The sequence below is a fragment of the Serinus canaria genome, chromosome 9 (genome assembly GCF_022539315.1).
Source record: "Serinus canaria isolate serCan28SL12 chromosome 9, serCan2020, whole genome shotgun sequence".
Taxonomy (NCBI): domain Eukaryota; kingdom Metazoa; phylum Chordata; class Aves; order Passeriformes; family Fringillidae; genus Serinus; species Serinus canaria.
Window position 1 is genome coordinate 13,950,960 of NC_066323.1, and position 21,849 is coordinate 13,972,808.

Genomic DNA, 21,849 nt, shown 5'->3' on the forward strand with positions numbered 1-21,849 from the left:
AATTGGGATGGGTAGGATTTTATTATCCAGATTATTTTCAAGATTCCCATTAACTTTTAGATTTCCTTTAAGCAGCAAGGCTTAAAGGTGACTTATCATTCAAAATTCCTGTGTAAAGGATAAAGAAATACAGACTTCCAGTTATTTTGAGTAAAAATCTCCAAAGATGGAAGTCAGAGAAACAGAATGAGTGTCTCAGTGTATATTTTTGTGTGTTTGAGTGTATATTTTTGAGTGTATATTTGTGTGTGTTTTCTTGTTTTATCTTCTTGCTGTAATCCTTAAGGATAAAAGGAAGGTTTTGCTGTTTTGATTGCCTTAGAATTTGAGACTGAAATTCTATCCCCATCAACTTGCCTGCCTAAGTGGTGATTCCCTCTCTTTGTTTAATTTTGCCATGAAGTTCAGCAATCCTGCAGATTGCCAAGAGCTATTGGCAGGTGCCGTAATCAGCTCTGACTTCGCGCTTGAGCGAACCAATTTCCACAAGGTTCAGCAGCCCTGCCTCTGCTCTCAGCAGCCCCAAGCTGCTGAAATGAACCCCCCAGGCTGTGGAGAGCCAGCTACAGTTCCAAAGGGCTCCAGGCAGAGCAGCCTTTGCAGTTCCAAGGCAAGGAGAAAAGGCACAAGAAGATGAAGGCACCTCTCGGCCCAGGTCCTGCTCCCTGTCACACTGCACAGGCTGCCCCCAACTCCTCTCTGCTCCTGCCGAGAGCTGCTGCTCCTCAGTCAGCACTGACCAGAGGGAAACTTCACTTTCAGATATGTCTGGACCTATTCTTCTATCACCTGCTCAGAAATTCTGTCTTTAAATATTTTTTTTTCCCAAAAGAGATTTCCATGGACTATTTACCAGCCCAGCACTGTGGGTGTTTCCAGTGGATGACTGTTAGTGCAGGAATTGGGACTTGCTGGATTGTAGAGCACTGTCCAGTAATTTTGTTTGAATGTTCAAACATTAAAGGTATAAAAGGTTAAAGAACTCCAGGCTAGAGAGTGCTAAAGTATTAAATAGGTAATATTGCAATTTTAAGATTTCTACCATGGCTGAGATCTTTCTTTTTATAAACTGTAAAAAATAAAATGTCAGCATATTTGCAGAAAGGTAGAGGAGAGCTTGAGGCCCAACTTTCTCCTACAGGAATATTGCTGCCATTCTCTATGCAAGGCTGACCAGCTTTTCTAGCAAGTGAAGTGCCTTTCCCTAAGGTGAAATTTCATTTTTTTTATTTGCTACATTTGGATCAGAAGCAGAGACTCACAATTCAGAATATCCCTAAATCCCCATCCTCAACTCCAGTATATCAAGAAAACAAAACATGTAACATGTTTTGTTTCTGACATTATTACTGCCAACACTAGATCATACAATTCACATCTCGATTTGTTTTAGACTTTTTCATAACAACAGCTGCATTTCTTGTCTTCAGTTGGATACATTTTTAAAAATTAAAATTGCCATGGCAACAGCTGCAACCATTTATTATAAAGCAATGGAAGTGGAACTAATATTTGTGAGAGAAGCTGTGCTGTCATGCAGGATAGCATTTCATTCAGACAATGCCTGAGTCATTTTTCCCTAGCTATTCCATTTTTTAGAAGAAAAATATAGAAAATATTTTCAATAATGAAATGTAGGTGGGATTGAACAGCTCAGGAGATTAAAAAGATTTTGTTCTTTAGATTACTGGCTCATCTCAAATCCAGATTAGCAAGAGGCAAAAATTATCTGTTTGGTGGGCACGTGGAAAAACCGATAGGGCTGTGGAGCTCTGAAAATCCCATTCCCACAGCAGCTGTGTCCTCAACTGCAGCACAGAAACTGACAACTGAGAGCACAGGGTGTGTCTTCACTGGGGGAAAAATGATGTGAGCCATCCTTGAGGAGTGCTAGTGATGAGTGCAAAGGAAAGCTCCCCAGGCAGCTTGCAGGGCTAGCACAGAGCAGTTCCAAGTGAGCTGTCCTGCCCTTCACATCCCCTGCACTGTGTCACCTGAGAGAAGGGAACTGTTTTCCTGAGGAAAATGTGGCTAAAGAGAGATGTTTGGCACAACCTCAGGGTTTGGTTCTTCCAAGTCAGGACAGGGGAGGGGTCATCTAATGCATGGTCTGGGCACATTAGAAATCACGTGGGCCATTTTGTTTGCATCTATTAACAACATTTCTTGGAGCGTTAATTTGGTTTTTTTAATCTCTCTAAGAATCTGGGTAGGAGATAGACAAATTGTACTCCAGATATTAAAAAGCTATATGAACTGCAGATTTTTCTCATTTCACCCCCTTCTGACTATGAAAGAATCTGTTTTGCATGCACTGGCTATACAAGGATCATATACCACATAGCAAAGACCAATTTCTTCCTATTTATCACACACTAGAGAGTCTTAGGCAGAGTGAGGGAGAACACTGAAATAGAAAAAAACTTTAGACATACTTTCCTTCTCCTTCCACCCTAATTTTTGTGGGGTTCTGTGTACCTTATCTTTATCAACTACATTCAGCATCAGGCTGCACAGTGTCCTGCTCTGTTCAGAAGTTCTAAAGATGCTGAAGCTCAGTGAAGACAGCAGACCAGGGGCTCCTTTCTAAACCTCTGGCAAAAACATTCTGCAAGTGAAAAAGCCCAAGGCTGTTGATAGGCCAGAAATTTGGCACAGCCAGATACTGTGGCACGCTACAGTACTGGCAGTGGATTATCCAGCTGCTCCAGGGACTGCCTGCATCCTCCAGCAGCACACTTAGCTGTGTCTAGGATGCAATGATTTCAACACAAACAGTAGCATAAAACTCTCTTAAAGGACAAAGAGTACCCGTACTTACTAAAATCCAGGTTTGTTGCAAACATAATTATTATATAATCTGCCTTCATGAGATTGCTTTTGGGTGACAGTTTATTTTAGGGAAATAACAGGAAAAACAGAAGAAAAAAACAAAATTACACCTCGTGCCTGAGAAAAATCTATGAAAGCATATAATTAATACCTTATATTCTTATAATGCAACCTAGCAGAATATATGGCTGGTAGAATATAAAACTGACATCTGGTAGATATCACAAAGATAGTTTTCTTTCTCCTGCTCTCTCACTTAACCTTTCAATTCTTTGTAGCATATTCCCAGCAGTTTCTCCCAATTCTTTCCCTCCTCTTTAACATTCCTAGGTAAGCTCTACACCCCCTGCTACACCTCAAGCAGTGACATGGGACAGCTGAGGCTTGGCAGAGCAGTGCTGAGAATGGGGTCCTTTGCTGTCCCACTGACAAGAGGAGAAGCAGAGAGAGGACAGCCTGCTTTCCTCGAGGTGAGCAGCACTGGGCACCTAGAGCCTCCTCTCCCTGTCTCTGGGAGTACTGAGCTGAGCACAGACAGGAATCTGGAATGTTCTCTGTGAAGAGACAGGGGGGGTGCACCACCCTTGAACACATCAGATTTTCATCAGCAGAGGTCACAGAAGAAAAAAGTCCTTTGAGTATTAAACAAGCCCCTGCTGTATAGGCTCCTCCAGTGATCAGCTAAGCAATGTGCTATTGCCCCTCACTCCTTGGTGCACATTCATTCAAGGGGATTGCAGAGACTACAGTGCATTGTAGAACTGTTTAACCACTCAATCCCAGGGACAAGTTGGTTTAAAGCCTGGAGGAGGGTGAGGTGGCTAGGACTATGCATTTGTGAAGGATAAGAAGCAGCTGTTACTACAAAGGAAATGCTGCTTTCATCCCTGGGTATCTCACAGTGCTCACAGGTCTAGTGGGCTCTCCTGCAGTGTTATGAGGATGAGTCAAAGCCTAAATGAAAGCAATACTGTCTGGCATAACTATACATCATTTTCTGTTGTTTCAGATTTAAACTGCTTCTGAACAAAATCATGGGCTCTTTGATTATAAGAAAATTACTGTTTAGTAAAGATTTAGTGGAAACTCTTTCCATTCAATCTCTGCCAGTTGCCCATAAGAGGAAGGATTTTTCATGGCTAACCAAGCTGCTTAAAGCCTTCCTTGAAGTGTTTGGGTCATATCCTGCTTTTTTGGTAAGACCAATGCACATCTATACCAACTGCACTGAATCAGTGGAGTTACCTCAGACACGGATCTCTGTTGGGGTAATTGGAGGCAGTTTCTCCTCTAGAGCAGGGTGACAGTAAATCCCAGGGATTTCTGGTCATCTGCTGCAGCATTCCAATGCTCTGCTCTGTGCAGGCAGCCAGCAGCCCACAGCATTTTGTCACCAGGCAGGTGGGGTTCAATTGACAGGGATCAATGTAACATTTGCTTGCAGGAACAAAGTCACTGTGAAAGACTAGCATAGTTGGAAGGCTTTGTTACCTCACCCTTGGGTCATTCCAAAAATTTTAGTAGAAAAAGGGGATGGTTAATTAAGACTACCCATTCTTCCAATAATCACCTTCCCTACCCCTCATGGACACATCAGTCAGTGTCTTGTGAACATGCTCTGCTGTTTTATTCTTTGCACTCTGCTTGTAGAGTAAATGAAGTCCCATAGTATCCCATTCTGCCATTTTGTACAAATAAACCTGGTGTGGATCCAATGAGGCCTCCAGGAGCACATTAAACTCTTGCTTATGCTCACAGAACACAAGAATGATACATCATTTTTACAGAAAATCCTTATTCCAGGGTCTCATCACCCTGCACTAATGGGAAAAACTGTCACATAAGGGGAAGGTTGTGTAAATGTTTCTGATAAATATTTTTCAGCTCTTTAAGTAACTTTGGAGATGAGTGGCTCAAGTAAAAAATTCAAAGATAACACAAAGGTGAATAATGAAGAAGAATGTAAATTTAGTAGTGCAAGAGCTGGGAGTGGACAAGAGCTCCCAACTCGGGTGTCAGAGGTAGAGAGGCAAAAAGATTGCTCAGTCTCATGAAGCAACATTAGCAGGAGTCTTAACACCTACAGCACATCTAACTCCCCTTATGGCACAATTAGCATCATGCAGCAGATTTGGTTCAAATAACACAGAAAACTATTTCATTTTTCCTTCTAAATGTTGACTGAAGAATTTTTAACTTGTTCATTATTTCTTGTTAACTCAGAGGGTTGATGGGTTGTAACTTTCACAGTCATGTTTTCTTTGCAGAAAAAATGCATATTTTTTACAGTACTGTTCTACCTTGTTCTATTTTGCATAAACATAAGTGATACAGAGAGATGCCAGGCAGGGGAGAAGCCAAGCTCTTTGCATTAGTACAATAAATACATTCATCTCTTCCTTGGTTGTTGATTCTTTGTTTCTACTTTCTTAGCACTATGTGCATCTTCCCAGTTGCTGAAGCCACTGAAAGCTCCCTGACTGGGGGGACAGACTTCAAGCTGCTCTAGACAGACACAGCCCTTTCCTCTTCATGCAAGGTTTAAAAAGAATGGAAATTAAACAGTGAGTTGGATTACAGTGAGTTCTGATATCCAAATGAGAAAGGATCATATTTGCAGGCACAGAAATGTGTAAATCATGTGCCTTTGGATAGGATCAGCTCCTAAATAAGGACAGTCAGAGGGATAACACAGAATGCAGCACATGCTGTCAGAGACAGCCCACTATCAGCCATCTGTTTTCTACTGATGTGCTTCATTCCTCTCAAAGATATGGGACAGGAAAGAGTTGTCACTGTGACTGTGATATTTCCAAATAGATTTATGAAAATTAGGCATTTAGAAGCAATAGCAGTCATTTGAGAATGAAATATTCCTATGCCAAGCCTCGGAGATATGTCAACAAATTTTACTGTTAAAGCCTTAATTTTCTTTTACATAGATTTTAAGCCCCTGTTGCTGTTCATCAGGATTTCTTTCTGCCAAAGATACAACCAGGTTAGAACAAGGTAATGAGAAGCTAAGACACTTGTACAGCTGACAGTGCACACAATTTCTCAGGTGCACTGGGGCAGAGAAGCTCCACACCAGATCAGAGATGATGTTAGACTTGAAATTGCTCTGCCTGCAGGCCCATTAGGTCCTTAATCATTGCCAAAACTCTCATCTCCCATCTCCTTTCTGCCAGCCAAAGTGACTGCAGCCCCGTGGTGAGCGAGCTCTGAGCAGGCTCAGAGGGATGCAGGGTGTCCAGCACCTCTGGCAGCAGGGACTGGCACAGTTGTCCCTGGGCACCAGGGAAGCTGAGCTCAGCCCCATCCAGGTGGGTGAGATACCAGCACCTTTTGTGGCCCAGGTGAGGAATTTGAGGGCAAGAATGGGATCACCAGGAGAGATGGCTTCCAAGGCTCCCCTGGGAGGTAGAGCAGACTTCCTAAAGATGATGGCTTGGGAGACAAAGGAGGGAGGATGGCAGATTTTCTGCAGTCCCTGGTGCCCAGAGGGGACTGCAGAAAATCTGGGGGTAGATGACAACTAAGATCTGCCTTAGGGAAAGTTTACCTGGAACAACACAAACTATTTGTTCTTTTCTCTGACAAGCTGCTGCTGCTGCTGCTGAGTGTCAGCTCAGGCTTGGACACAGAAGAAAACTGAAAATAATTCCCAGTGTAAAAGCAATAAAAGCTCATATACAACAACAGTAAGTCTTAGCTTGGTTTAAAGTAAAACAGAGGGAGAAAATAAGCCATGGCACAGAGAAAAAGAAACAGAGTATAAGCCCAGATAGAAAATAGTTTCTGTAAACCACTGCCAGACCTTTTTCTAGAATTAAAAACAATAATAGTAGTACTAATACTAGCAGTGATGAAACCAGGCTGTAAGTGGAATAAAAACCACGACCTGCTGTATTGCCAAGGAGAATAAAATTTTGGGTATCCATAATGAAGGTTCAAACACTGGCCACTTGGGCAGTAATTCAGCTACCAGTACCTTTCTTTTTTCATTCCTTTTTTTTTTTTTAATCTGCTATATAAAGCTCTATATAAATAAAGCTCTGTATAAATAGAAAGCTTAATTTCTATATTTTGGCAAAGTCTCAGCTTCAGGAACCTTAAATGTCTAAAAATTTGCAAATATTGGCAGGAATAAATTCCATGGAGACAGATTCATTTATACAGAGAGATGTACAAAAGACTCCTCCATGTTCTTTCAACGTACTGATCACTGTTTTAACACATCTGAAAAATGCATTTGTTTGTTGTTTGAAATTTTTATCTCGAAGATCTCTGCATATTTGTTTCAAAACTGTTAAAATTGGCTGCCTCTGCTAGTCCTTAAGCCCTCCTGCCCTGGTGTGTCTTTGCTTTGCCTTAGCTGCCTGCAAACCTCTGCTTCATCCATGCTTTTATTGGCTTGGCACAGTCACATCCCAAACTTCCCCAGTAGTTTTTACCTTTGTAGTTCACCTGCTTGTTCCTCCTGTGGGAGGAGATCTTTTGTGAGGAAGCCTGAGCAGGCTCTACCAGCTTGCCAAGAGAAGGTGTGGGTGTCTGGTGCCATGCATGGACTTTCACATCTGGCTCCTAGTTCAAACACATATTGGGGGTAAATTACAGATCTGATGCTTTGGCTTCCTTCCAACACTTTTAGGAAAAGTACCTAGCCAAAAACTTGTGTGGGAGCAGAAACTGTTTGGTTCCATCCACTTCTCTGAAAGATTCAAGTTTCCCAACATGCTGTAGTGACCTTGCTTTTTCTGCATAATTTTAATTTCAGGAAAAATAACCTTCTTTCCCTCTTAAAAATAACCTTGAACTCTAGAATACTTTTTTGCTGGCCTGCTTTATTTTTCTTAATTAGCAGCTGATGAAATCACCATGTAGTTCTATAATTGTTTATCACCTGAGGGAGATCCCACTTTATTCAATGAAGGCATTTTAGGGAACATCTGACCTTCCTGTATTTTCAGGTATTTTTTTCTTTTCTCACGTTGTTCCTGATTCTCTCCTGTGCAGTGTGACATGGCACACGATGAAGGGCAAGGAGGAAGAAGGGCTCCTGGCTAAAGGAAGCCCTGTGCCTTGGCAAGGGGAAAGAAATGTTCCTCTCCAATTATTATTTTCATGTTGGTCAGAAAGACAGGAATGAACCAGTCTGTTTGCTGGTTATTTCTAATAACTGACTCTACATAATTCTATTAGAAATTTTCTGCTATTCACACACATTTTCCTTCTGATGCTTGAGTGTATTTTCTCCAGCATAATGCATTTTTCTAAAATTCATCTGACACAGATGTTGCTTCACTTTGGCTTATATCAAAACAAAGAATCTTTATGCTGTTCTGCTAGTTAAGGCTGATTAGCATCTCTTTATTTGATGCTGCCACATTAGCCCTCTGCACATCAGGTTTGGACAGAAACAAAAGTAGGATACAAGATTTAACCTCAACAACAGATTTTTCCACAAAAAACTTGCATGAATTACTGGAAAATCTTTGCTGCAATGCTCAGTGCTTTCTATTTTATTTCTTTTTTCCAAGGAAAGTACATTGTGCTGTACTCGTGGGCTGGGAAAACTAACAGGAAGGAAAAGATCTTTTGAATAAATGAAGATGTAAAAAGTAATCAATTAAGATGTAACAGGAAATGTGGCTGGACTGGATGCTTTCTATTGCAAAAGCCCATCTGTAATGAAGACTTTTAGTATTAAATTCCCATAAAGTGTGTAGAATGAAAGTGTTTGTCATGCTGAGCTTTCATCCTAAAGTGATCTCAGCAGATGAGGGGAGGGAAGTGGAAAGCTTAGCGTGGTACAACTGACACAAACTGTTAATCCTTCTGTCTGCTCCAAGAAAAAACTACCACCCCAACTTGGAATATATTGCATAAATAAATACTGCCTGTATTTCCTTTTTTGAAAGCTGTGAAAGCACTTGAGCCTGTCCAATGTTGTTGGCTCAAGAAAACACAGAAAAACTGGAAATACAAAGAGATCTCTTAAATAGCTGTCTAATATAGAAGGTGCTGGCTAATCCTTATGAACCCAGGCAGGAGGTGAAGTATTATTCCAACCAGAAGGAGGGGCAGAGATTACCAAGCTCACACACACACAGTAGTAGGGACAGGGACAGGAGTCTGTGAGATCCATATATTGAGTACTCAGTGAGGAGCCAACAAAAATCTCTGATTCCTGTCCCTGCACTCTGTCTCATTCTGGCTGGCACATACAGCAGGCCTTTGCCATTAAGTCTGAGCCCTTATCAGTCTCTGAAAACATTTTTCTGCTGCATTTGCTTTGAGGACTCCTTTAATCCACCTCTGATACAAATTTACAGAAATAAACCAGTTTGGTTTTTTTCTTAAATTCGTTCAGAGTTTAGAAAGCCTCTAAAACCTAAAAACAGTTTGAAATTTAGTATCAAACCCACGACTGCTTATTAATGAACTGCAATCATCCCCTTTGTACAGAGAGCAGATAGCAGAGAGGGCAAGTCATGCCAGCAGGCCTCTTGAATTGCTCTCCAAGGAAAAGGAAGAAGACTAGAGGCACTATAATTTTAATTATGGTTCTCTCCAGTGTTAAACTTTGCAATTTTGTTTTTAGGTTAAATAATTGGTTTGGCAGGAAGTAGTGGAATAAACAGAATAAGATCCTGTTCTGTTGAGTTGCATCTTATATAGAAAACCTCAGGTAAATTGCTATGTATTTTGGATGCTTGAAAGGATTAAAAGTTAGTGCTAAAAAGAAACATATCCAGAAAAATAAATAGCTCTAGTAGAGAATAATGTGAAATGAAAAATAGAAGTAGATATTCTTTGAACTGCAGGGAGACAGGAGTTCTGGAAAGATTCAGATCAGAAACCCCAGCAGTATAATGAGCATATGTCATGTTATGGTGCTTTTAAAGAATCACGGGGGGCACACTGAGCAGAAAAACTTTTCAGTGAGAATGAGTCACCTCATACTTGTTCCTGAAACTACATTAAGAATAGGATGCTTTCTTCTAGTTTTCTTCATCCCCGAAATCTGCTGGTAGATTAAAGGGCAAATTGTAACCCCACCAAGTCTTAATAAAGCCAACTTTTCTTGCCCTAGGATTAAAATACTTTAAAAAAACCATTTACTGACTATGGCTTACATTTGACTGATAAATTCTCACTCCATGTCAAGACTTGTTTTGTTACTGAGCATCCCTAGGATGGTCAGAGCTCACCATTCTAACAGAACCATTTTCCTTGATTTTAGGACCTCTCTGAATTCACCACTCAATGCAGGCCAGAACACCAGTGGCACAAAAGATCATTTCCTGATTTATAATTCACTCAGCAAAACAGAGCCCCAGCTGCAGTCTTTGTACTTGGCTGGGACAAACATCAAAGAACCAAGTGGCTGCTTTGCTGTCGAGACACACCTCTGAGTTTCTAGGCAAGAGAAGCAAAGAATTATAACTGATCCCCTGGTCTAAGAAAGCCACAGTTGGAAAAGGACAGAAAATTTAGACAGCAACATGCTACTGATCACCAGTTCCTCTGCTGCTAGAGTTCTGTGTCCTGGTATCAACAGCACCTTCCACCAGAAATCACCTCACTGATGTGGTGGTGCTGCTGATCAGCATTACTGGAGATAACAGACTGTAGTGCTTAGTTACTTCTGTTGTAGTACAGGAGCATTCCCCCTCATATTTGTGGTGCTCCACCATATGCCTTGAGAATCCTTGTGCCATTTCTGCAGACTGAAAGCATGAGATTTGTTTTTACATCTTCCTGTTATTTCACTCAATCTGTTTAGAAAATCCTTCATACAGAACTTTAACCCTAAGCCTTATTTCCAAATTAAAATCATCAGACTGCAAGGATTGCATTCTTAATATTCAAAAGCTTAAAATATTCACAACTTTTAACAATTCTGGAATCCAAAGCCAAGCTCAGCACATTTTCTTTGACAAGGATCATAAAAGTACTCAAAACAGGACTTAAAGCAACAGAACACAAAGATGTAAAATGTTTCTTAATTAGTTTGTGAGGCTTAGGGCTATTTTGTATCTGTTCAACATAACTTTTCAACAAGAAAAAAGACATACATACATGGAGTTAGTGGTGTTCAGGGTAATAACTGACTGCTGGCTAATAACAACTCTGAGACACTCAAATTATTTAGTGCACAGCTCCTTTGCTTTGGTGGCATCTTTTCCCATCCCAAAATACTTGTGGTGGCTGCACTCAGGGGTGGGAAACAGGAGATGACCTTGGACAACTGCAGCAGTTCCTTTCTGTGGGACAAGTTCCATTCTGTCCACAAGCTTCCTGCTGCTGAACTCTTGCCACAGCTCCAGCCCTGGTTATGAAGGGTTACACCAAGAAGGAAAGTGCTCAGTGGCTTGTGACAAAATTGCTGCTGCATGTGTGGTACCTGCTGTGATTTGTGTCACCCATTTGAACCTCAGCCACAAAGCTGCACTTTTTATCAAGGATATTTGTGAATATGTAACTGCTCTGAGGACATATGGCCAATAAATAATTCAAAGTTATCTATCTTCCCTGCAGTTTTCTTTTCCACCGACCACCTTTTAATGTTTTGTTGGCCTGGAAACAATATTGTTTATGGCACTTCTAGTACAAAAGTGTTGCTGACTGGCAGTAGACTATTTCCAGTGTGATACCTTGAAAACAAATTGGTTCTCCCCAGTCGCCATCTGCTTTGCTCTCATCTGCTATTAGCCCAGAGAAGTCTTGTTTTGCATTTTGAGTGCCTAAAACATCATTTGCAATTATTGATTCCAAAATTGTTACAATGTGATTGAATTTGTTATTCCTTTTTCCCTCCCTCCCTCTCCCCCAACCCTTTGTTTTCTTTTCAGCTCTATTTCCGTTTACAGTCCTAAGGAGAATCCTAATGCTTTTGATGCTGCAGCTTTCTTCCAGTCAGTGGGAAATTTTCTGGGGATCTTTGCTGGATCATTTGCCATGGGATCTTCTTATGCTGTTGTCACAGCTTTAATATCCTTTATGGTTTTGCAGTTCATATAAAATGCTACTGTAGAATGATCAGTAATTTTGATCTTTCTTGCATTCACACAAATGTAAACAAATACCAGTTTGTTTATAAAGCTGGACAAAATTACTCCCTTTTCCTTTTTTCTAGGAAAAAGAATATCAAATGCAACCAACTAGGTATTAATTCAAACTCTACAAAAGTACTTAAAATAGCTGACTTTAAAATCTGTTCTGGATTTTGCTCCTTGAGATAAGTCAGAAGCTGTGCAGTTCTTCCCAAATTCAATATGTTTAGATGAGTATGGTGGGGGAGCTTACTTGCTTTCTTTCATCCTTTCTCAGATTGGGGGTAATTTTAGCTTACAAAACAGTTGGGTTTTTATTTTTCCTTAGTAATCTTTTAGCACTTGACAAAATTCACAAAGCTGTGTGAGTTTCCTATGTTGGAGACAGGTCTGTTTTTCCTCCTATCCTGGAGTGCCTTCTTATCAGCAGAAGCTGCTGGGCTTACAGGTAAGTATTGCATTTAATGAAATAAAAGCAATTTTATAATATGCCTCTAGAGTGGGTAAAATGCAAGGCTTATTTTAGGCATGACATCATACATAAAGCTCCTAAAAGTCTGCTGCTATATTGGAGATTGTTTCATCTTTAAGAACAATTCTGTAGTGACAGTGAATAATTCTTCCAGACAAAGACATAACAGATCAGCTCAAGTCCTCAGTCTTTCTTCCCTGCATTATCCCATCCCCATTAATATCTCTCTATTAATCCCCCTATTTTCTGGCCAGCTATGGGACCAAAGATGACAGTAAGTGCAAGGAAGGAAGGAAGCAGTGCCTTGTGATTACCAGCCTCTGCTCCTCTGCACACACTCCATATCCTGGGCCCTTCTCCTTTTTCCCAATTATCTATAATTGAGACCAATTATCAATAGTAAACCAAGAACAGGGCCAGTAGGTTGCATCCACCTTTATACTTAGAAAAAAAAAAGTCATCTTGTTCAGTGCACCTCCATGTACACTTTGGCACAGCCATATCCCAGTGACAGGTAGGAAGATGTGTGACCCAATTGTTTTTTTGTTAATGCCAGGAAAGAAATTGTACAATCACTGCCAATTATGTACCCAGGGCCTCCATTCAAGTCCACACAGAAGTTTAGGCAAAATTTATAAATGGATAGAGTTTACCTCCACAGCAATCTATTGTATAGCGTGATTCAAAAGAACAAAGTTTCTGATTGTTTTAATGCTCTTGAGGTTGTCACCTCTGAAATCCAGTGCTCTAATTAATGTCAGGGAAAATCAGGAGAAGAAAAATGCTTCATGGAGTGGTAATGCAGCCCATGCTGCTTTGTTTGCAAAATTGTTCAAAGCCTTTTGAAGGCAAGAGTTATATTTTTACTGAGTTCTCTGGAGCCAGCATGTTACTTTTTTAATATCAGCCACACAATCAAACCACTTCTGAATGCGTATTAATATCTGCATCTTTGTCTTACTAATTATACAACTTTGCATCCTGTTTACTGCCAAATTCTCCAGGCCAATGAATAAAAACAGTGCTACATGAACTGAACAAAAGGGTGGCATTTCATTTCATCAATGAAATCAGATGTCAGGTGGAATGAAAGTCCATTTTGTCCCTTAACAGCTCTGTACTGGTTTGGGCAAGGGTAACATTAATTTTCTTCACAGTAGCTGATGTGGTGCTGGAACCAGCCCTGGGAATTCAGGGATATTTCAGGTATCCCTGAGAAGCACTTACACAGAGCCAAGGGATTTTTCTCTCTCCCAGCAAAGGGGCTGAGGGTGCCAGGACAGCTGACCCCAGGGCTGTCAGAGAAGCTGGAGGAAGAAGGTTTCTCACTCTTACCCTTGCCTCATTCTCTCCCCCATCCCACCAAGGAGGAGGGAGAGAGGGAGGGAGCAGCTGTGAGAGTCTGAGCTGCTGCCTGGGGTTAGACTCAACAAGCTCTTAAAAATGTGGCATGAATACTGCAGAAAAATGCAAGAAGAGAAGGAGGATTGCTGATCACTTGCCTGCTACTAGAGGTACAGATTTCCTAATCCAGTTACTTCCAAGCAAGGGCTGTTTTAAAATGCATTCCTCACAGAGCACAAGGATGCTGTGTTTCAGCAACTGAACAATTGATTACACATTACACACAAAAAGTAGATTTGTAAAGGAAACACTCATATCTTTCAGAGCCTCAGGTGCTGCACCAAAGGTAATTTCCATTTCTCAGGCATAGGAACAGACTGTATGTCCAGACAAAAATAATTGGCATATGTCTTTTTTGCATGCTGCAAATGTGATGATGGACAGCAGAGTCTCTCCTGGTAGCTACCCTGAAGAGTGTTTCATTGCTCTTTTCTGCTGTAATATATAAAATATCTGAAATAAAAGATTTAATTATTGAACACCACAGTTGGTGGTGGTAGCCATGGTAAGGAATTTTAAATGGACAGAGGCAGAGAAGGAGGAAGAGAGTGGAACCACAGTAAAGTTTCAATTTAAGGGAAAAATAGAAAATTGTTGGGAAATGTAACTAATTCTTAACAAAATAGGAACTGATGGAGGAAAGATAATTAATTCACCAACATATATATTCCAATAAAAATCATCAAGAATTTTTAGTTCTGTCACTAGCATTTTTTCATGGATATATTTTCATGGGTTCTGAGTTTCACATGGAAATTGTTTAATTGCACTGTTGTGAGAAGGCAAAGTTTAATCTTGAAACTTTTTTGAGTTAAATCTTTGTCACCTAATTTCTGTAAAAGGCTTTTGTCAGAAGCTGTTATTACAGAAAAAAAATCATGGAGCCTTTCTTGTGGCTTCAAAAGTCCAAAGCTGTGGTTTATAACTGCATTTACTTTATCAGCACTGTGCTGACATTACCCTTTAGTTGCCTGGCTTAACCAGTTTCGATGTTGCCTTTGTCTTTCAGTTTCCTCTGAAATAGCTCTAACTCTCCTCCTTTCAAAATACTATTTTAAACTCCAAGTCCAGCAGCAGAAATATTCTGTTGGTTAAGAAATTTTCCCCAGGCTTTGGTTCAGCACTGATTTCTCGTGCCCATGCTGCAGAGATGTGCACAAGATGCAGTTGTGTGCAGTGCCCACCCAGGTGGGCACACACAGCCCCTGCTGCAGGAGGCAGGGGGAGCCCAGCAGAGAGGCACTCGTGCTTCAGGACACACTCAGCTCCTAACCCACTCTCTAATGCCCAGCCTTTCCCAGCTTTCTTGCTTTGCCCTTGGTCTCAGTGTGTGCAGGTTCTGGTTTTACAGACCTGTGCCTGTCCTTACAAGCAGCTGAGAGAATGCAGAGAGCCCCAGCCCAGCAGTGGCACAGCTGCACCACTGCATTCAGGGCACCACACTGCTAGTGTCAACGTGCTTCAAAAATTAACTGGTTCAGACATTTATGCCTGGATTCATCTTCATTTTCCTTGGCCCTTGTGTTTTCTCTGTTCATTCCTTCTAAATGAACTTCAAAGGATTAACACTAGACTAGTACTTCCCTGTAGCTATTAAGTAATGTAATTGCAAAATAATTTTATTCTTATAATGCTTTCCACAGCAGTCCTTCAATCATTCTGAACTTTTTGAAGGGTAATATTGAAGTATTTAATAATTTAGAAATAATGGGCTATACTGGTTTTTTAGTGGGTAAAGTAGGTGGTAGGGCTCACTTGTTTAGCTTGCAGATTACTAAAATAAAATTTAAATGGAACGTAGTACAGGTCAGTATTTTAGAAAATATTTCATTCCTCTGCCTCCAGATATCCCATGATAAATAACACACAATATATGAGCCTGACCCTGGCTGAAAAATGGATGTGATCGAACCAGCAAATCAAAATAAAAATCTGGGATGACTACACAATTATTGTTATACTGGGAACTGGAAATTATAAATTAATGTTATGGTTATTAATCTTATAGCTATATCATCAAGCTGTGACACTTGCATGATAAATTGATTCTCATGCAGTAGAATCTAATTTGTGCATTTTCTCCTTTGCCCGGGAGTATATCATTCCTGACTGCTGAGCAAAGCTGTAATAGCAGAATACTAGAGTGAGGTCAGTGTTAATAGAGATGTTTTCATTTGCAAAGTTCATTACATAGTATTTACTAGTAGGCTATGAAAAAAATCATAAATAATTTAAATTAAGCACTTGTTGAAGTAAATTAAGAAAATACATCTTGCATTTATTAATTGCCTGTTATCTTCTTTTATAATTAACATTTTCTAAATTTTGAATGATCACTCAGTCTGAGAAGGGCTCCATGATGTACATGGGCATTTAATGGTCATCTCACTTGAACCTTCTCTATCTACAGCTGTTTGAAGTGACCAGATACTCAAATAAAGAGATTCATTTACCTGCAGAAATACACTCACAAATATGTATGGGAATTGACTAGTATGTATGTGTGTTCATTTGATACATGCTTCAGAGTCACACAGTCACTCAGTGTAAAGGCATCAAAACTGCAGCCAAGCTCCTCTGATTTTTACTTAGTAAAGACCTGCATTATGAAGACAAAAAAGACAATAGACCTTGAAGGGAAAAATTGTTGGACAGTGTAATTTTTGTTCCTTTGCTGGTTTTCAGAGCCCTTTGATTTCTGATCCTTATAAAGCAAAAAAGCTTGTGATCATAAATTACTGCTGCTTCCTCGCCTTCAGCAATTCTTGTCTGGACATTTTGTGATGTTTCTGCCTTTGTGACACCTGCCTTCTTTTTCAGGGGCTCACAGGAGAGCAGAGTCTATAACAGGAAAGTTTTTCCTCCTTTTCCTCCAAAAAATAAATAAGCAGCCCATTATGAATGAGGTACCCAGGATGAGTCCAAAGATCTGGTCTCTCACTGGGGCAATTTGTGCTACTTTTCTATTTAGGACATAGCAAGCATGAATGTCACCAACTTCATTTTCTTTAATACTGCTGACAAAGTTCATTTATCCTCATGCTGTTCACTCTTCCAATCTGTTTGCTGTGATTTGTCTGGAATCTGTCACCTACCTCATTGCTTTTTTAAAATGCTGTGAGCAGGTCCTGTGGACACTCTCAGAAGGGATCTACCGAAACATTTCTGGCTGCAGTTCTGAGCACTGTGAGCCCAAGGCAGCTTGGTGCCTGATGGGCTTTGGTTCACTGAGCTGACATTATTCCATACAAGGAAGATATTCTGGGCTTTCAGTTCTAAACTGTGGCTTTCTTTTCTTTATTCATTAGTCATGTGCCATGCTGTGTCATGCAGAGTAGGCAGACTCCTGCCAGTGAGGAGGGAGAAGGGATACTTTGGCTTCCAGGTGTAAAGGAAAGAGAATACAACTCTTGTAAGCTCTAGTTCTGCCCCTCCCAGGAGCACAGGATGGAATCTAAGCCTAATTAGGAAAACAATAGGTGAGGAAATGGCATTTGCTCTGCTCTGCAGAGACAGATGACAACTGAGCTGGTCTGCTGCCAATCCCTTACTGGAGTCAGGGCTTGGGTCTGCCTAATTTAGGGGCTGCTGTAGGCACAGTCTTCTAAGGCAGTAAGAAAAAAAGAGAAACGTGTATGTTTTAAAGAAAAGCACATATTCTAGCAAGGCATTAAGCTGAGACCAAAGATCAGTTGCATAAAATGTGGATAGTGGAGTCCTATTGCTAGTGCAGAGGTTCAGGACAAACAGGGTAAGCACTCTTAGCATGGCCAGAGTAAAAGCTGTTATGTGTCACCATAGGAGTTCCAGTCTAAATTGAATTCAGCAATTCAAAAAGTACAACACTGAAGCCCAGGTCTCACTGGAAGCAGCCAGGTACAATACCAATGACCAGTCCTCAGATAAGGGCCTAAAAAATCCCCTCAGCTCCATCTTTTGTTGCTTGCTGTCACTTCAAAATAACATCAGCCTCAGACAACTCCAGAGATAAAAGCCTCATGAACAAAGCATGAGCTTTGGTTCTGCATTGGTGCAGGTCTGGTGTAAGAAGCCTTAAATCTTTTCTTTAGTAGCAAGAAAATTATTAGTCACACTTGATACCCTCAAACAGCCTGGACAGGGAGATTGTTGCCACTGGGTGTGTGGCCCTGTTACTGCAGCAATTGGAGGCAGACAGTCTCATTTCCTGCCACTCACACATTCAGCTGCATCCCAAGAGATGCTGTGGAGATTCTGACATAAATATGACTCCAAAGTAAATGTTACCTGACTTAAATAATTTCTATTTTACCCAATCCTCATTGTTCCTTTTTCCACTCATTTCCCCACCTCTGTAGAAAGACCAGTTCCTGCTGCTTTACTGAGAGATTTCAGGATGTAGTGCATCTTTAGAGAGGCATGCCTGAACTTCTGGAAAGCTTTTAAGTTGGTCTGAAAACCGATTTGCTTACAGATCTTTTGAAATGGAGCTACACTTTTTACCTATTCCTTTGCTCCCCCAGAAGGTAGCAGTTTGGGGATTTTCTTTTTCTAAATTCCCTTTTTTACCACCAAAAGACCTGACAGCTGGAGAAAAATGTCTGTTTTAATCTTTCAAATTAGCAAATTCTCAGGTTTTGATTGTGGCCACTCACTTCCAGGTTTGCATTAAAAGAACATTGAACATGCTGGTCTTCTCTGACATTCCTTTTTGCATGTTTGTGAAATGATGTAAAAGAAGATTTTGTCTATTAGTGAGAGATAATATGGGAGCTATTTTCAGATTAGCGCTTGTAAATTAATTCCCACACTATAATTTTAAGGTTCAAACTATCAGGAAAATACTATTAAATGTACAAATTCCTGTATAGTTGCTATATTTTTTTTTTATATTACTAGCTTTTGACTCAACAACCACTTCAACTACATATATTTGTAGAAACTAATGTAAGAATAAGTTCTCTAGCTGTATTGACAGCTAACAAGCTGTCTCAATTTCTCTGTTACAAAAAAATAAAAAAAATGGTAAGGTTTTTATTTCTAAAGAAAAGGAGGTTGATCTGAAGCTGAAAGTTTACTAGTGATATAAGCATTTTTCTGTGAAGAGTCTCATCTTTTATATTAAGAGGAAAATGTCAGTAATCTGTTAATAAGCATGAGCTGCATTGTATTTAACAACTTACCACCTGTTTCAACTCAAAACATTCCCTGCTTACTTTAAATTAGCATTTTGTTCTGCAGTTTTAGTGCTGTGTCAGTAATTGCTGATTTTTCCACTTAAACAAGTAACAAGTGCCTGAGCTGTCTCCAGCAGCCTGGAACTGAGGACAAGCAGAAGGTCCACCTTGCTTTATCTGCCTCCTGCCTCTAATGGATATTTTCTATTTTCAACTCCAGCGTTGCCATATCTGCTCTTACCTGCTTCTCTGTGAAAGCAAGCCCAAAACCAAAACCAACCTCATTCTGTGCCTCACTCTGTTCATACAGTATTTATGCTACCCAGCTAACTTCAATTCCAGCTTTAATAGTGCTGCAAAGAAACCCAGATTGCCTTTTCCTTGTAACTAAAGAGTTCTGTGTTTGCCTCTTTAGGTACTTCTCTTTCCTTTTCAGTTAACATGTAATTGATCATTACTCTTAAGTAATCATTTTATGGATATTCATTACAAACAATTTCCTCCAAGCCTTCTAATGAACTATTCATTGTGAGAGTCATGGCTGGTACATATTAAGCTTTCAATTGTAGCAATTGAAATATTCCACTGCATTCCCCCAGTCTTCCCTGGAAACAGAGTATATCTGGTTTCTACACTTGCATAATTGCATGGTTCAGTTCATTTGTTCTTATTGCAAAATCAGATTTAAGCCATTTTATTCTTCATGACACTCTCTTGGTTTTCTCACTACCCATAATTAACAGTTTCTTAGCAGTCAAAACCAGTTTATAATCACAGTTGAATTTAATAGTCAATTTTTAAAATGCAAGACTTGACATCCTGATGATTAATAGAGAAGAAACTGCATCAGAATCTCTTATCTCCATTTCAGTTACTGAGCCTGGAGCTAGTGATACTTAGCAACATTGCTGTATTTTTAGCTGAAATGTCATTGTTTGAGCATCCCAGTGCATATTATTAATGCCTTGAGAATTTTTAAACTCCCCAGATCAGTTCTGCACAATCAAATACAGTTATGAGAAAAAAGAATTAGACACATTTATGAGAGCAATTAGACCTCACAAAAATAGAAACTTCCTGGAATGTATTTCAGCAGTGACAATCTCACCACACCCCAAAATATTTACCATGAAGAAAAGTCTTAGTGTAGGTAGAAAAAAAAGAATCAAAACAGACTTAAAATAAATATAAGAAACAAATTCACACTAAAAGTTCAGTGGAATTTCTCTTGGCTAAAGAGTCAGTGTTCTGTAGAAGCAGTACAGGTAAATTTAAAATAGAAAGAGAACCCAGAAGCAAACAAAATGTCTGCAGTGGTTTGTGGGGGAAAACATGTATTTGTTTCCTTGTTTTCTTTCTGATGACAGTTGTTCCTTGTGCCAAATCAAATCAGATGGATTTACTCCATACTTTTTTCTTCCATCAAAAGCATATTGATGCCAGGCCTCAGTTCTTCCCAGAAAAAAAGGAGAGGGGCTTGCAAGAAAATTGGATCTTTTTTACCAATATTTGCTTAGTTAGCAATATGAGGAGAGTCTAAAGAAATACATGGCAAGGTAATGCTTAATTTAACTGGTACATGAAAATTCACAGATCCCACACACACAGCCTCCCTCAAATGAAATCCTTTCAGCATTGTCTAAATTATTACTTTGACTTGTTTCCTTTCCTGTGCTGTGGCTCAGGGCAGGAGGATATTTTATCTACCTCAAGGGCCCTCTTGCTGCTAAAATTCAAACATTTAGAGAGTTGGATGAGCCTGTTAAAGAACCTGTCGAGGTACCAGTGCTTGAGGCAACTGACACTTGTTCAGTCTGTTCCCATCCACTTTTCCTGGGACTCTGGAGCCTGCCTGCTCCAGCTGATGCTTTTGAAGCAGCAGATTGTTTCTATTGGGTTTGCTGTGCTAAAGGTGCAGGGCTGCAGACTCTGCCCCCTTACTGAGCCTCTGCTTGCTGGCCCTGTAAAGTCAGGAGTCACCATCCTGGAGAAGAGGGAGGGAGCTTTTATCCAGTGTCCAGTCCAGGGCTGGGGGAACACACAGAGATTCTTTTCACCATTTCACTTCATGCTCTTGGCTTCCAGAGTTTATGAACTGGTTTATGTGTTTCAGTTCATGCTTGTTTAACCCCAAAAATGCCTAGAAAGCTGTAGCACAATCACATCCCAAGGATGAATAGTGCCTAGACCTGGACAGGCATCTTTCTGCTTGCTTTGCTGCCTCAGACCTATCAGTATGATGTCAGTAGATATGAGCAGCCTGAGAGCTGAAAAAGATCCAGCAGTGTGCTGAGCAGCCCGTGGGGAAGCAGAGCTAAAAGGCTGATTAGGGCACTGCAGCTCCTGCCCAGGAGGCAGTGAGGAGCAGGCTGAAGGGCACAGGCACTGTGGGGGTGGAGGGTGACACTGTATGGGAGCACTCACAGAGATGGCACACGGTGATCCCACTGCTGGCTCTGTGCTCAGCCCACCCCACGGGCCTGGGGCAGTGTGTGTGCAGGGTTTCAGGGAACAATGATCACAGTGGACATGAGAAAGCCCTGAGCTGTTGTGTAAATAATCATCTATGTAGACATGCCCCAAGTTTAAGAAAAAGACACAGCTTTCTTCCTCCATGGCCATTTACATTTGGCTACTGGTGGGCACTATTTTTGGTTTTCTGTTTCCTCCCTATGTGTGTTCCTCCTGCATTATCTGTGTCCAGAGCTCACACTCTTATCAGCTTCTGTAACTACAACACTGCACCACAGTGATGTTACTCTGTGATTCCAGGGAGCTACAGCCAGGGCCAAGGCAGTATTGATAAATATCCCTATAAAACAGATTTGTTATTATTCCTGACAATCCTGCTCCCCTGCCCCTCCAGACTTTCCACAAGCTGGGTCTGTAGTGTGTCCACAGTCACTGACCTGCTTGTTCTGGGCAG

The 21,849-nt window shown here is 40.5% G+C and overlaps 1 protein-coding gene across 1 annotated transcript in view; it reads left to right on the top strand.

Moving 5' to 3' along the window:
* The window catches only part of SLC9A9 (solute carrier family 9 member A9), a 172,667-nt gene that overhangs the window by 57,403 nt on the left and 93,415 nt on the right, over nucleotides 1–21,849 (top strand). Inside the window, exons 7-8 of the mRNA XM_009089176.4 lie at nucleotides 11,691–11,829; nucleotides 12,234–12,339. Coding sequence (XP_009087424.2) covers nucleotides 11,691–11,829; nucleotides 12,234–12,339 — 245 coding nt within the window. The remainder of the gene's footprint in view (nucleotides 1–11,690; nucleotides 11,830–12,233; nucleotides 12,340–21,849) is intronic.